This window comes from Rhododendron vialii, chromosome 3a (genome assembly GCF_030253575.1).
Source record: "Rhododendron vialii isolate Sample 1 chromosome 3a, ASM3025357v1".
Classification (NCBI taxonomy): Eukaryota; Viridiplantae; Streptophyta; class Magnoliopsida; order Ericales; family Ericaceae; genus Rhododendron; species Rhododendron vialii.
The window spans coordinates 14,294,027-14,308,515 of record NC_080559.1 but is presented as its reverse complement, the minus strand read 5'-3'; the positions used below and the strand labels follow the sequence as shown (position 1 = coordinate 14,308,515).

The 14,489-nt window shown below is 36.7% G+C and overlaps 1 protein-coding gene and 1 long non-coding RNA gene across 4 annotated transcripts; one reads left to right on the top strand and one right to left on the bottom strand.

Annotated features, from left to right (window-relative positions):
* Nucleotides 1-655: 655 nt before the first annotated feature.
* LOC131319545 (uncharacterized) lies at nucleotides 656-1,237 on the top strand. Its single transcript, XR_009197998.1, has 2 exons — nucleotides 656-717; nucleotides 754-1,237. It is a non-coding gene; the product is annotated as an uncharacterized LOC131319545 (long non-coding RNA).
* A 6,399-nt stretch (nucleotides 1,238-7,636) lies between these two features.
* LOC131320837 (uncharacterized) lies at nucleotides 7,637-14,066 on the bottom strand. Of its 3 annotated transcripts, none has more exons than XM_058351720.1 (5): nucleotides 13,957-14,066; nucleotides 12,074-12,240; nucleotides 10,009-11,128; nucleotides 8,183-8,370; nucleotides 7,637-8,074 (listed from the first exon to the last, which is right to left on the bottom strand). In XM_058351720.1, the coding sequence occupies exons 2-5, from the start codon at nucleotides 12,205-12,207 to the stop codon at nucleotides 7,969-7,971; spliced, it is 1,548 nt and encodes a 515-aa protein (XP_058207703.1). In that variant the 5' UTR covers nucleotides 12,208-12,240; nucleotides 13,957-14,066; the 3' UTR covers nucleotides 7,637-7,968. The 3 variants fall into 3 exon arrangements, with proteins under 3 accessions (XP_058207703.1, XP_058207704.1, XP_058207702.1); XM_058351721.1 differs by having other exon boundaries at nucleotides 12,074-12,229; nucleotides 13,957-13,977; XM_058351719.1 differs by lacking the exon at nucleotides 13,957-14,066 and adding an exon at nucleotides 13,860-13,954 and having other exon boundaries at nucleotides 12,074-12,229.
* Nucleotides 14,067-14,489: the final 423 nt, after the last annotated feature.

Sequence of the window (14,489 nt, the reverse complement as noted above, 5' to 3'; positions counted from 1 at the left end):
ACCAACTGAGCTACCAACCCAGTGGTGAGCGGGAGTACCTGGTGTAGTGGTTGATGTCCTAGGAGTAAACATCTACAGAGTGAAAAAAAGAGAGGCTCTTCTTGTTGAGATGAATGAGGTTCCGTTCCGGAACCAAAAAAAAAGTCCTTATTTTTTAAGAAGACAATTTCAAGCTCAAAAATTATAAGCTTATTGAAATCTAAAAATATGCAATATGGATGTTGTTTGAAAGATCTAGATGAGATCTTTTATACGATACAAAAAAAAATTGAAAATTTATTTTTCATTTACTTTAATTTTGAATTTGAAAATGTGAAATAAGCAGTTTATTTTTTAAGAAAGTTTCTGGAACGGGGCTGACTGGTTCAAAAATTCAAAAGAGTTATATATGAATTGAACAAAAATTCAGAAGAAAGACGAAATTAATACCAAAAGAAAAATTTAGGGAGACCGGGCCATATATCAAGAACTGAAAATCAAAATCACAAAACAGAATGACCAAAATCAAAACTACAATTCAGAATTCCAATGCAAATAATCTGAATTTTATTTCCAGGCTTATGATTTCAATCCAAATATCTAAAGAACAAATAATTAAGGTAGCATATAGCCATATTATCTATAATACAATTCACGACCGTTCCACAAAAACAGAACTGTTGTACAGAAAATCTATACGGATGAATCGGCAGTTCTTAAATTACAGCAACAGTAATTGTTTTGATCTGAAATGAAAGTATCACAGATGCCCAGATCATAGAATTTCGTATCAAATTCTATATCTATTCGTTTTATATATGTAGGTAGAGATCAGATGATACAGGGGCACCTTCTCTTGAATACAGGACTCAAATTCACGGCTGCGAAAAACGACTCGACCTCTTCTCTAGCCACGATCTCGAAGAAGTCGAGCTCGCACAGCTTTCTCTTGCAAGAAACCACCGATCGGCTTGGCTTCTTCGGAGCCGGAGGGCAGCTTAGGATCGTCGGAATTTTGTGTTCCGCCGATGTCGGCGTGTGGCACTCGTCATCGCCCACGTCGACGACGTTACCGGAAATTGGTGTCTGACTTTCAGGGCTGATGATTCTGATTGTGGGTAGTCGGAGTTGGGGCAATTCTTGTCGGAATTCTAGATCTGTGGACATTGTTACCGAGGTTTTTCTAGACAGAGAGAATATGGACCAGACATGGAGAGGATGAATTGGAATGATTTGTGTGTGTACATATAGAGAGAGAGGGAGAGGGAGAGAGAGAGAGTTGTGGGAGAGGCGTGCAATAGAAGGTAAATAGCTAGCTAGATTGAGAAAGGTCGTTGGTATTCTTTATTGGACTTGGATTCTCTGCGGTTCCTAATTGGGATTACAACGTGCAATTTGCATTGTATAGGTCCACCACAAGCTTTTTCTTAATGATCTGAGCCCTTAACTTGTAAGGTATGTCGAGCCAATTATCAATTTGTCAGTGTAGTTCAAGTTGATCGAATTTCGATAGCCGCTGAATCTCACAGGGTTTTTCTAGGAAGCATAAGAGATTAACTATCGATCGATTGTTCTATGAGAAATATGTGATCCGATAAGACAAGTACCATATAGAAGTCAATCAACGTAAATTTTGTGTACTAATGCTCTTTTGGTAAGATGAACGGATTTAACCATCGTTGTATGCAAGAATGGGCTCGCATCACCGCATACTTCACGGACCGAACGATACACAACCCTCTCCCTTCTTAAATATTCAAGGTCTATACATTACTGTATTTTCTTAAATATGATTGGTATTGGTGTATGACCATTATTTTGGCACTCTCACGCATGATCCATGTACACACCATAGACTTTTTTCTTCTTAATTTTCTTATAATTTGTTTCATACTATCTCACAGGCAGTTATCAACCTAAATAGTATATACATGGAAAGATGAGTTGTATGGGTAATTAAGGAGTATCAAGATATGTAGTTGTGTTGTAACAGCCTATATAAATATATATACAACTATAACTTCATTTTTTCATGTAATTAAACTTGTTCATTAAATTAAACCTACTTCTAATGGTCCAAAAGAGACGTAGATATGGTAAGTGATCATCTTAGTACTCTTGCCTTATGTTTCTGTACATGACTTTCGTATGGTGTGTTCTAAGCGTACCCTAATTGTAACTCTCATTCTTTGACTAACCCCAAGGGGTTGGTCAAGTGATTTTGACGTAGGGCTTAGGTGTTTGCTTCATCTTAAGGTCTCAGGTTTGATTCTCTTTACTAACTACTCTTGGGGTCACCTCACTCACATACGTAAGCGTGTGAAACAACTATAGGAGAGGAGCTGTAGAGATTAGTCTGAGATATGCGCAAGCTGGCCTAGGACTCCATGCATTACCCAAAAAAAAAAAAAAAAACTCACTCTCTAAATTTCGAATTACTATACATGTATCATAGATTTAACGGTTTCAATACAATTCTCTCTAAGAAATTTTTGATTTAATTAAATTCACCTTTGAATCAATTTAATCACAAACATCCAAATTGGACGGTAAAATAAAACGGGGGAAAAAAAATCCTATGATTTCATATTGGTTTGATTTATTATATATCTACAGTATCACTATCCATACATGGTAAATAATTCAACATAATCTCAATTGGTTCACATAGCAAGCACATCACGTCCATTCCCACAATTAATGTTTGATAATTAAGTTACACAGAATGAGTATTGGTGATTGATATACTTAGAGATTTCTATTGTTGGCTTTAAATTTATGTTATGATCGATGTTCCTCTTCTAATTCACGAAATAGTAAAGTACTTAGTCAACGTCCCAATTGCCTACTTTTATATATGTGTATATATACGATACGATCGATATGCTGTGAATCTCAAAGGCACGAGTATAGTACATTTTGAGCTCATGCACCTACTTTAATTTATGATCCGTATCTTCTCTCTCTACTTGTTTAAAATGGCAATCAATCAAAAACAATATTTTTATACAATGGAGATATGATAGAGAGCATTAGTGGAGAGAAAAATTTGCTAGGTAACAAAAAAAAAAACTAATTTTAACTAGTTACATGTTTTATTTACGGGAAGTGCTACAATACACACCCCTTATTTGGGTGTGTATTATATCCACCCTTATTAAAATACACCAAAATGTTATGAATCTCAAAATGTTACGAATCTATTGCTAAAAAGTTACGAATCATATTGTTGAAAAGTTACGAATTTTTAGTATAAAAGTTACGATACGAAATAAAATGTTATGAATGACCGGTCCTACAAGTAATTTTTTATGAGGTGGCACAATATGAACCATACAATAGGTGCATATGGTACACACCTTAAAGGAGTGTGTATTGAAAACTTTTACTTTATTTACCTATTATCCTCCGTTATCAAAAAGTATATTTTACCTATTGTTGCCTTGCCTTGGTGGAGATGTGGCAGAAAACATTCTCTCTCTCTCTCTCTCTCTCTCTCTCTCTCTCTCTCTCTCTCTCTCTCTCTCTCTCTCTCTCTCTCACACACACACACACACACACACATTGCATAGGATACCAAGTTGGAGCCATGAATAAGCCCGATCAAAGCTGGTCCTATATAGTATATGAAATTTGGTTGTGTTTTTGTTTTTGGGGTTGTGGTCACCAAATACGCTACTTAATGATCTGTGAATGAATCTTCCTTCACATGCACGTGGAGTGTCTGCCCCTCCATTTTGCTTTGTTTTCACGTTCATAATACTTTTTAGGCCTGCATGCGTCAATTTGTTCAATAATAGACGAAAAGGAAACTGTACTGATACAGGAAAAAGGAATGGGCACCGTATAAATTAAGGCTGCGTTTATTTGCTCAATAATAAAGGCCAATAAGAGACTATTTGGAAAAGAATGGGAAATTCCTGACATTCGATTTTCCCTCCACAAATTTAATTTCCCAAATACAGCCTAACAGGATTTCTTAGGATTATTAAAAAAAAAAATTGTAAACTATTTGAGCACAGCTGACATCCAAAGATCGATAATTATCAAAAGGGTTATCTAGGGACAGAAATATATAAGTTGGCTTGAACACTCGGTTATGGATAATATATTACTATAATAACCCCTACCATGACTTAGGTTTACTGCTATGAACGCATTAGTAATTTCCTCCCCGTAATCTCACATGGTTTTGTTTTTTAGGGCTAAAGAATGTGTTTTGACATTATATATATATCATTACTGATTTCCGTCACGGAGATGAATGCAAGTTGTGCTAAATTATCGTTTCCTGACAATGTCATCATTGAGCCATGATTAATTGCAGAGAAATACCTTCTGCTACGGGTAAGTAAATATTTAGAGCAAAGTTAGATAATTCGTAAACACCCTTCCCGATATCGGATTGAGGTGATTTTTTACAAGGACCATAAACGAAATATTTTGAACAAAATGAGCGGCTCCGATCATCTTTGCGAGACCCGAGACAGGCGCAAAATTAATCTGTGCACGACTGCTGTGCAGCCTTTACTGTGCAAGTAGCAGCGTTGTTTGAACTATGTGTGCTAAGAAGACAAAAACATTCTTAAAAACTCACTTTCCTTCACCTCGGTAATTGCATATCCACGAGCCCTATTCGAGTTTTGTGGGCCAAGCCTACAACAATCTTTCTAGATCTCACCCGGGTTTTTTTTTTCCTTCAGAAAGTCTAACAGCATATATTTTGGGCACAGATCACGGTGCGGGACCCACTCTGGGTCCCACATCAAAAATCCGAATCGTTCATTAAATTTACAACATTTTTTAAAGAATCATAATACAAATCAGCTCAATTTGATACCTAGAAGTGCTCAATGCAATCATTTAACTTCTCATTCACAATCTAGCTATGGTTTTATTACAAGGGTCAACCAATAATAATACCTCAAGCTATCAAGATCAAATGTGCATTGCAATTTGCAAGCCATCCACAAAGGATCGAGATAAGTATCTATGGACCATGGAGAGGGAGGGCGCGCGTTAGGGTCACTTTGACTAGGGTACAAGTTTTGGTGATTCTTCGCATCCTTGTTTAAAGGGAAAATGACGGTCTATGACGTATTTTGATAATTAATATTTGCCAATGATAATTTCAGCATTAACAAATGTTCTCAGCATGTCATTGACAGGTATTAATCATCAAAACACGTCATGTGGCAGCATACATCATGTGGCTTAAAAAATGTACATATGCTTCACTTTTCTTTTTCTTTTTTCAATTCTGAATATAATAAAATAAAATAACATCTTTTATGTCAATTCTGAATAATTGCTATTGAGCTTGATAACTCAGGCTATTTATTCTCCACCTGCTTTATTTGTTGCGATAATTCTCATTGTTGAACTAACGGTTAAGCTTTGTTTCCAGTGGGCCCAATGACAAGGAGGTTACACTTTGTTGTTTAGAGTAGTTCATTTGGCTGATTATTCAGGAAAAAATCATATAATTCTATGATCATGATTTCATAATTTCTTCATATTTATCTTCAAAAAACAGACAACATAAAAGATCTTACAAATATATATCATCGATTTCTAAATGAGAAATTAGATATACTAGTACGATTGGAGTCATGGGACACCCTCATTAACTCATGCTACCATAACTTAGCCCATATTTTCTATTTCGGATACTATCAAGAACTCACTAATTATCTGATGACAACTGTTGTCTTGCCCACTAATTTTTTTTTTAACAGCAAAAAAGATAATTTTATTCATCTCGAAAAAGATTATAGACTAAAAATATTGTTTGAGAAAATGATTGTTTACTTGATACACCCTATATATGAGTTTGAGGTGGGTGCATGCTTGCAAATAGCACCACACACCCTGACACGACACACAATAATTAGATGATTAGTTTGGCTTCGTACACATTTTTGTAATAAACTCCGTTATGTAAGTGTCACTTGGCAATTATTAATATAATCTTCTCAATTTTGTCCAAAAAAAAAAATGCTGTAAGTTTTCTATATTATATTAGCACACCTCGGTACAACTCAAACCCACAATTCAAAATTTCCAATACAGAAGTGAAGTCATAATGGGCTGTGTTTTAAGTTCTAACTCAGGTTTTTTTTTTTTGGTTCCGAAGTTCTAACTCAGTTTAGTTGAGTTGTTATTAGGCCTTTTTTTTAAAATCAGTTATGAGGCTATAGAAAAGTGGGTTTTATTCCCAACAAATAATAGTAGTACGTAAATGAAACATTTACATTTTAGACAAAAGATGCATTGAATTTTTTTTTTGACATATGTGGATAATTTTGCATTGCTTGAATCTAAACTGTTTTATTTAATACTCCCTCCATCCCTCTTTAAGTGTCCACTACTGTTTTGCGTGTCATTTTCAATTGCCTATATCTCTCAATGTCTATTGTTAAAAATATGTAATATGAATCTTGTTTGATAGATCTCAATTGTTCTTATAAGACAATGACTTTAAAAACATAAAACATACTCTCTCTGTCCCTTTATTATAGTCCACTATTCCATTTTGGGTTATCCCTTAATAAGTGTCCATTTGGTAAAGTTAGTGGGTAAAAATTGGTACATTGTCTATTTTGTCTCTAAAAGTAGATTCTATTTTGAAAAGTTAGTGAGTAAAAAGTGTAATGATGATGGATAAGTTGGGAAAGTGGAAGAAAAAGTTAATGTGAAAGGTATAATGATGATGTTTTTTTAATAAGTTGGAGTTACGAAGTAGGACATTTAAAAAGGGACGGAGGAAGTAATATACGTCGAAAAATATAAGTCTTTAAAAATGACACGCAAAACCATAATAGTCATTTAAAAAGAGACGGAGTATGTGAATTTTAAGTCTTGTAGTAGACATTTATATCAGAAAGTCTACCAGTACAGACTTCAAAGAACAGACAGCATGCACAGATATATAGGATTTAGATCAGTCTCGGGTCTTGCAAAGATGATCGGAGCTGCTCATTTTGTTCAAAATGTCTCATTTAAAGTCTTCAAAAAAAATCAGTTCATTTAGATATAGTTGAGGCAGTTTACGAAACACCCAAACTTTGCTTTAAAAAAAAGACCTATTTTCTGAAACAAAGTTTGGGTGGTTTGTAAACCCCCCTTAACAATATCCAAATGAATTGATTTTTTACAGAGCCTTTAAACGAGATGTTTTGAACAAAATGAACGACTCCGATTATCTTTGTGGAATCCGAGACGGGTCCAAATCCCATATGTGCTCACTGTCTGGAAATCTGTACGTATAGTAGCACTCACTTATATTTCTCATTACCAAATTCGACATCCCCATCAGAAAATTTTGATTCCGCCGGGTATCCACTTGGTATGACATTTCTTTTAAAAAAATCCAGTCGTCACATCACCCAAAGTAATCATAAAATGAAATGGAGGAATTGGGTGTTGACGTCCCCAGAGGATTCGATCACTTGTTATGCGAGAAATGCATGAATGGCATCTCTTTTTTGGGGGTCAAAATAAGAGCAGCTGAAGGCTCACACACTAAATTGAGTTTTGATTAAACAAAATCAATCAAGTTAAGCTACTGAAATTGGAGAGGTTTGATTACCATGGCCTGAAAAGAGAGACAGAAGCAAGGGGAAGAAAGAAAAAGGATGAATGAACAAACGAGTCGTAATCAAACCTCTTTTTCTTCCAGATAATTGCATATTCTCAAAGAAGCAATCAACGGGAAATGATAAATCTGATCAAATAGCCTCACTATATTTTTGGCACAAACTCTCACTCTATCTTCCGGCAGAAGACTTCGAACTCCCTACAATATTTAATGGATGCTAGTAGCAACTTTAGATACCGAGGTTCCATCAGAACATGGGAAGAGAAACATCAGGATCCCAATGGACCAACAACATTTTCTGGTACCAGGAAGCACACCTTCACCTAGTACAAGAAATCTTCATCCAACCAAAAAGGAAACTTCTCCGTAACAGAAATACAGAGGCTTTATTACGACCAAAATTTCATAAACGCGGAAATGAATGACTTAACAAATACCAAGAGCGGATTAGTGTCCGGCTTTGCAGGTTTCTTCGATGTGGTTTCCCATGATTCGCTGCCGAAAGACAAACCAAAGCATCATTGATCACCAAACAACTGCATATATAGCACAAGAATATATACATCTGCAGAATCTTAAGCTGGGGTTACCGGAGATACTTACAGATTCATTCTGTCTAAAGTTGACGTGCTTCCCTTTGGGGAGACGCTACCATTTTTTACCTTCGGGTTTGGGTTGGGGTTGCTTTTACTTGCTCTCTCTTTTTCCAAATTTGACAGCTCTGAGGAATTGCTTGTAATAGTGCCATTGAGACTCTGGGCATCAACTCCAACCGGGGCTTCTATTACAACCTGCAAAAGTACAACCACACACTCATAAGGCACACAGTAAGAATAAGACCAATAGAGACTTTGCGTTGAATGAGAAAAAAGCAAAGTTCCGACACAAATCGAAACTTCTATCATTAAAGAAAACAAGTGATGCGCTACGTAAATAATGTATAATGGGTACATAACTAGAGATATGTTTGGACAAATGATTTTTAGCAGAATTTGCAGTGGGAAAGTAAAACAACATGAAACCATACAAATGAATCTAGCTTCTTTACTTTATTTTCTTCTATCTTTTCCCTTTTCTCCACAAAACTCACCCAGATACTTGATACCTTATAATTGTTATTTAAATGCGTCAACAGTAGCCCACATTCATTAGATTTCACCGACCATTCAGGAGATAAACACTAACCTTATTAATGCACAAAGCTAGTCACAAGGGTAGAAGTAATATTAAGGAGAGCAGCACAGCAAGATCATGATATCACAATACCGGCTAAACCACATCTGAGCCGCAAAATACTACGAAACATGGTGACCTACATACTGACCCTATGTAGTTTTTTTCATTTAATCAACATCACTCATTAATATCGAGAATGAATGTGGTAGTGTGCGATAAAAGCATCAAAAGTTGAAAACATGCCAACCACCTTTAAGGCATACATTGGAACATCAAAGTATTAACCTCTTCTTTATTCAGGCAATTTTGCAATCTAAATAGCCAAAGTACCACACATTTTCATTTATTGGTAAAGAAAAATCTTTTGAGTGTCACACATGCATACAGCATAAGACAAGCCTTAACCTAAAAGCATAAGCTATGCTGCTACCTAAAACACCAAAGACCAAATAGAGGAACATTAGGGAATGGGATCGGGATGCGTATTGGCATCCATGATGTGGCCACAGATTGGGAAAAATTCAGATAGCATTGGCACTGGTGATATGGCCATGTATCGTTCACAATAAGAAAAGTGCACCCAATTATTCTTTACTCCCTCTATCCCATAAAGTTGGTCCCCTACGATATGTGCAATTTTTAACTTAAAAAATTATTTCGGTAAGTACATTAGTTTGGACCTTGAAAATTGCACGTAGTTTCGTAGGGGACAAACTTTACGGGACGGAGGGAGTATTATCTTTTATAAGCTAACCATATTATTATCCAAGGCATGTACGAACCCATTAATGGGGTTTTGAGAGGGGTAGACTTAGTACAAACCTCAGCATTTGAACCCTGTCTTATATGGTTGTTTCAACATGCATATCATATTACTACTGCTTGTGGTTATTATTTTTCCAACTGCCTGAGAATACTCCAAATGGCATACTCACTGGCCAGTGCACAAAGCTCCCACATATGTGGGGTCTGGGGAAGGGATAATGTACGCAGCCTTACCCCTGGATGTAGCCTACTCCTGCTAAGGCACAAACAACAGGGCAAACAATCAAAGAGAGTCTTGTCCAAAAGCCTCCAAAAGCCTAGCTTTGATACTATATTAAAGCATCCAACTCAAAACTAACCGGCGATGAGTAGAGAGGCCGTCCAGGCTCATATACTGATTTTGGAGATTATAACTAACCAATGTGGGACAAGCCCTAACACCACACATGCAGGCCTGTACATCAGCAATTTCAATAAAAAGCCTTTACCTTAGTTCCAGGAGGAGAGGCATCTTCAACTTCAGCTTTTCTGCCATTACCAGTTCCAAGAACAGTGGCTTTCTTGGTTGCAGAGTCATCTAGATTTTCCAATACTGGAGCTTCAAGGTTATCCACTGGTTTCTCATCCACCAAACCACGGCTTTTTTCCAATAAATGACCTGCAATATTTGCTACCGCTTTTTCATTCCCCGAATCAGAAGCGCTTTCCATCAAGTTCATGTCACCTACTACAGAACTGTTGTTGACTTCCTCGGTTTCCACCTGGTTGATTTCTTCTTCAACCAAAGTTCGATCCAAATCACTCTGTTCAATATACTTTCCATCCAAGCCATACGTTTTCTTGGAACCAGATCTTAATGGAAATGTCTCCACAATTACGTTTGTGCCTACAGGCATTACTTTAGCAGATGCTTCTAGTTCCGCTACATTTCCATTCAGTTCCAGAATTTCCATAGGTAGAGACTCAGTATATGTTGCTTTATCGAGTTCTTCAGCCTTTACAACTACCTGAGTAGACCCATTTATATTCCTTTTACCTTCATCAAATCCCTGGTGTTCAGATTCAGGACACTCCACACTGGAATCTAAAACCTGCTCTTCAGTTGTCCCTTGATGAGGATGCGTTACTTTCGCTCTACATGCTTCTAGTTCTGCTACATTTTCAACCAGTTCCACAGTTTCCATAGGTCGAGAGTCTGTATATACTGCTTTAACACATACTTCAGTCTCTTCAACTACCTGACTAGACCCATTTAAATTTTTTCCTTCATCAAACCTCTGATGTTCAGATTCAGGACACTGCACACTGGAATCTAAAACCAGTTCTTTACTTGTATCTTGATAAGACTTGGGTACAAAATCCGTTACGATATGAGATCCATTTGATGACGATAGACCAGCTTCTGGTTCAATGGAAATTGATCCTAACGGAGATTGTTCCAAGAACCTATCAAGGCTAGGATCTTCTGAAGTTAACTTTGCAGGACCCAACACCCTATTTTCTTGGATTACATCTCGGACAACTTCCCTCACAGTGTAGTAAGACCCACCAAGTTCCTTGTGTGTCAGAGTAACCGATGGGAAATTACCATTGTTTACTTTCTGATATCTGCAAGCAACAAACAAAATAAGGTTTAAAATCAGGGCAGCATGAACTCCAATTAGAAATATGCAAATAGAACTTGATAGACCAATGGCCTTGAAGAAAATAATTAGAGCTGCAAACTAACCCGATATTTTTGTTTAATATAACAGTTCAATAAGAGTAACCACAGCCTGTGCAATTTCAGTCAGTGAAAGGAATAGGCCACAAGTCCCAGAAGCTAAGACGTGTATGTTGGGTAGGTTAGTGTGACTCCATAATAAATTGCATGAAGTGCACCCTGTGACTTTAAATTGCAGTTCCACAGTAGGCATCAGTGACTTTCCACCTTCCCACCAGGATGTAAATCCCAAAACAGAACTGAATAAAGAATTGTAATAGAAAAGAAAAAGAAATAAAGAAGGAAGGGCATTCATCCTATTGATTTTGAACCCATAGAATACCCAACAGTCTGCAGAACCCATTCATATATTTTGTCTTTTGAAAGGTGAACTACCCATGAGGCAATAGGGCATAATTGGTGGATACAAAAGTTCAGACTATCAAGTATTACATGCAGTCTTTTCAAAGATTAGATCCATCAACCAACTTATCCCATCCAATACCCCAATTGGCAAACAAGCACGTAATTGATGTTTCTATTGGTGAACTGACAGTTCACTAACCACCTTAAGAGGTATTACTGCATACACTAACCTTAAACTCAAAGGAAACATAAACTAACATGGATTACTGCCTAAGTACAATATCAGATAACACAGAACAATGGGTTTACTGTGGAATTGCTTCTGAAACTTCTGTCTGCAATTTGCAGACAGCATGCATAGGAAAGTACAAGAGAAAAGATATACACGGGATGCTTATGTAATTTATTCTAGCTAATTGTCTTTGACCACAAACACTAGGGAAAATTTATGAATGTAAAAGGCAAGAGCTACTGTACACAATTACTTCTTTATAAAAGACTCGACCAGTGCCTTCCACTCTTCTTTTGAACGCCGGATCCGTGATTTCTTCCCTCCAGATTCATTGTGCTTCGCTAGGGCAAAGGTCTGCCCAACCCACCCACCCTTAATTGCATGCATGGAGTTGAAAAGGCCACCAGCCCTGAGTACAAACTACAAAGCTTCAGATGAGACAATCAAAGGTCTAGCTTCCATGTCAGAATCTTATCAACATAATTCTTATTGCTTCCATAGCTAAGCAACAATCATGTAATGACAAAACGTTAAATCCAGCTACCAAATTAATGTCACTTTTACTTCAGATATTCAATTTATTAAGTCGCTAAATATAATTTACCAAAAGCACAGCCAGGCTGTGAAGGACCAAATTCAAGATTTCACGTGCCCTGGATTTTAAGTTCTAATATTCTCCAGAATCTGGCATTGGAAATACAAAATCCAATTATATATTGTGTATTTTTTCCACATTGATACATAAGTAAATGTCTTGGGACTCTTGGGAAAAATTGAACCACTGTATGTCAAAAAAGTGAGCTATTGGTGCAACACTGACATCAAAACTTGCTAAATTTTGAGGTCCGGTTGTCTTGTTACCAAACTGCTTAGATGCAGTTAGGCATAATCACCCCAAATATACTCATCACCTTTGATTGGCACGCTACATGATTGTTTTTCTTTCTTCTCTTTTTTTTGCAATTTCAATGTGTCAAGGCCTTCATGATCAGTTGACTCTTATAAAATCCTCTATTTTTTGCCAAAATATCCTAGGCCAATTTAGGTCCTTCCCAGCCCCTAGCACTCAAATCAACGTGGCCTATTGCGTTTTCTTTCCTCTAGCCATCATTATTCTTCATTGTCTGTGACCAAACCATGTTCATCCATTTTCTTGAAACTAGTTGTACATGGAACGGGTATAGGAAAGTGGAATTCAAGGTAGGAGCATGGGTAGACTAAAGTGCAAGAATATATTGATTTCAAGAGTCACTTTTCAAATAAAAGAATTTTTTTTTGTCTGATTATTCATGTAAAAACAGTTCTAGAAGCAGTAAGACCCAATTTTCTTATGATTTGACTTCCTAGAGCTCCAATCTCTCTAATTTCTAAAGGACGAATTTCGGGATTGCTAAATTCACTATTTCACGTAATTGTACCATATCTTCACATGAGCGTCCCGAAACACAATTTGTAGGGTGCTAGTGCTTTCTGGTAACATATACCCACGGCCCCATCCAATACACAATTTCAATTTAAATGTTATATCACCTTGCCCTACCCCACTCATCTACATTCTACCTTAACATCCTTAATTTAGCCACTTGCCGTTTTAGCTTATACTACATTTTTCTCATAGTTACCCAACTCAAGAAAATTGTTTTGAAAGAAGGAAATCAACATTTCAGTTCTGAAATTCTTCAGATAAAAAGAGAGATAATGGGCCAATTGAGCTAGGTGTCGCCGCGTTGTGTTTTTGGCTAGCTTGAGTGCTACTCGGAGTAATCCTTACAGTCCCTCCCACCAACTTTGCAAGCTTACTAGTGGACCTAGACCTTAGAAGGGAGAAAACCCCGAGTCTTATGCCAAGATCACCAGGCCAACCGTTGGGATTAATAAGGCTTAGTTAACCGAAGAAGCCAAAGTAGCATTGCGAGAAGGAAAAACGAAAACCAAAATGTACAAGACAAAGGCCATCAACAAGGCAAGGTTATCTCAAAGTCGGAGTAGAACAATCAACAAAAGCACCAAAGAGGGAATTGACTAGAAAAAAAACTTACGGCATATAAGATTGAAATTAAGTTCGACGATGGAGGAGTAATCTACCGATTGTTGCAAGAGATAGCAGGAGAGAGAGAGAGAGAGAGAGAGAGTTACCTTGATGAGATAGAAGAGATAGAGGTTTAGAAATGGGTGGGAAAACCCTAGTCGCCTCAGAGGTACAGGCTGCTGCTGCGTTCTTTTAAAATTATGTTAAATTTTATTGTAGTATTTTTTTTGAACGGCGAAGCAAAATTTACTTCCTTCATCCCAAATTTTTTGTCCGGTCCGCAAAACGGAGTGTTAAAAATAATGCAATTTTTTCAAGAAAAAATTCAGACTTTTTTTACAAATTAAAAATACTCATTGATATCTAGTAAGTTGTTGAAAAACTTTTGATTTTGTCTTGCAAAAATTGTATTATTTTCAACACTCCGTTTTGCGGATCAGACAAAGAATTTGGGACGGAGGGAGTATTAAGGAAGGAAAAAGTTTCCAACCAAAAATTAAAAAAAATAAATAAATGGCAAAACCCAATATAACACCTAAGGGCCCAAAACACCCGGATAAATAATTAGCACAAAATCCAAAAGACCAAAAGCTCAGATATAGCAAATAAATCCCAATCCAAAAGAAACTCAAAACTTAAC

Coding starts and splice junctions, on each gene's coding strand:
- LOC131320837 (XM_058351719.1), bottom strand. Junction 11,129..12,073: donor GTCGAGTCTTTTATAAAGAA/GTAATTGTGTAC, acceptor TGTTGCTTGCAG/ATATCAGAAAGTAAACAATG. Junction 8,371..10,008: donor CCTCTCCTCCTGGAACTAAG/GTAAAGGCTTTT, acceptor GTACTTTTGCAG/GTTGTAATAGAAGCCCCGGT.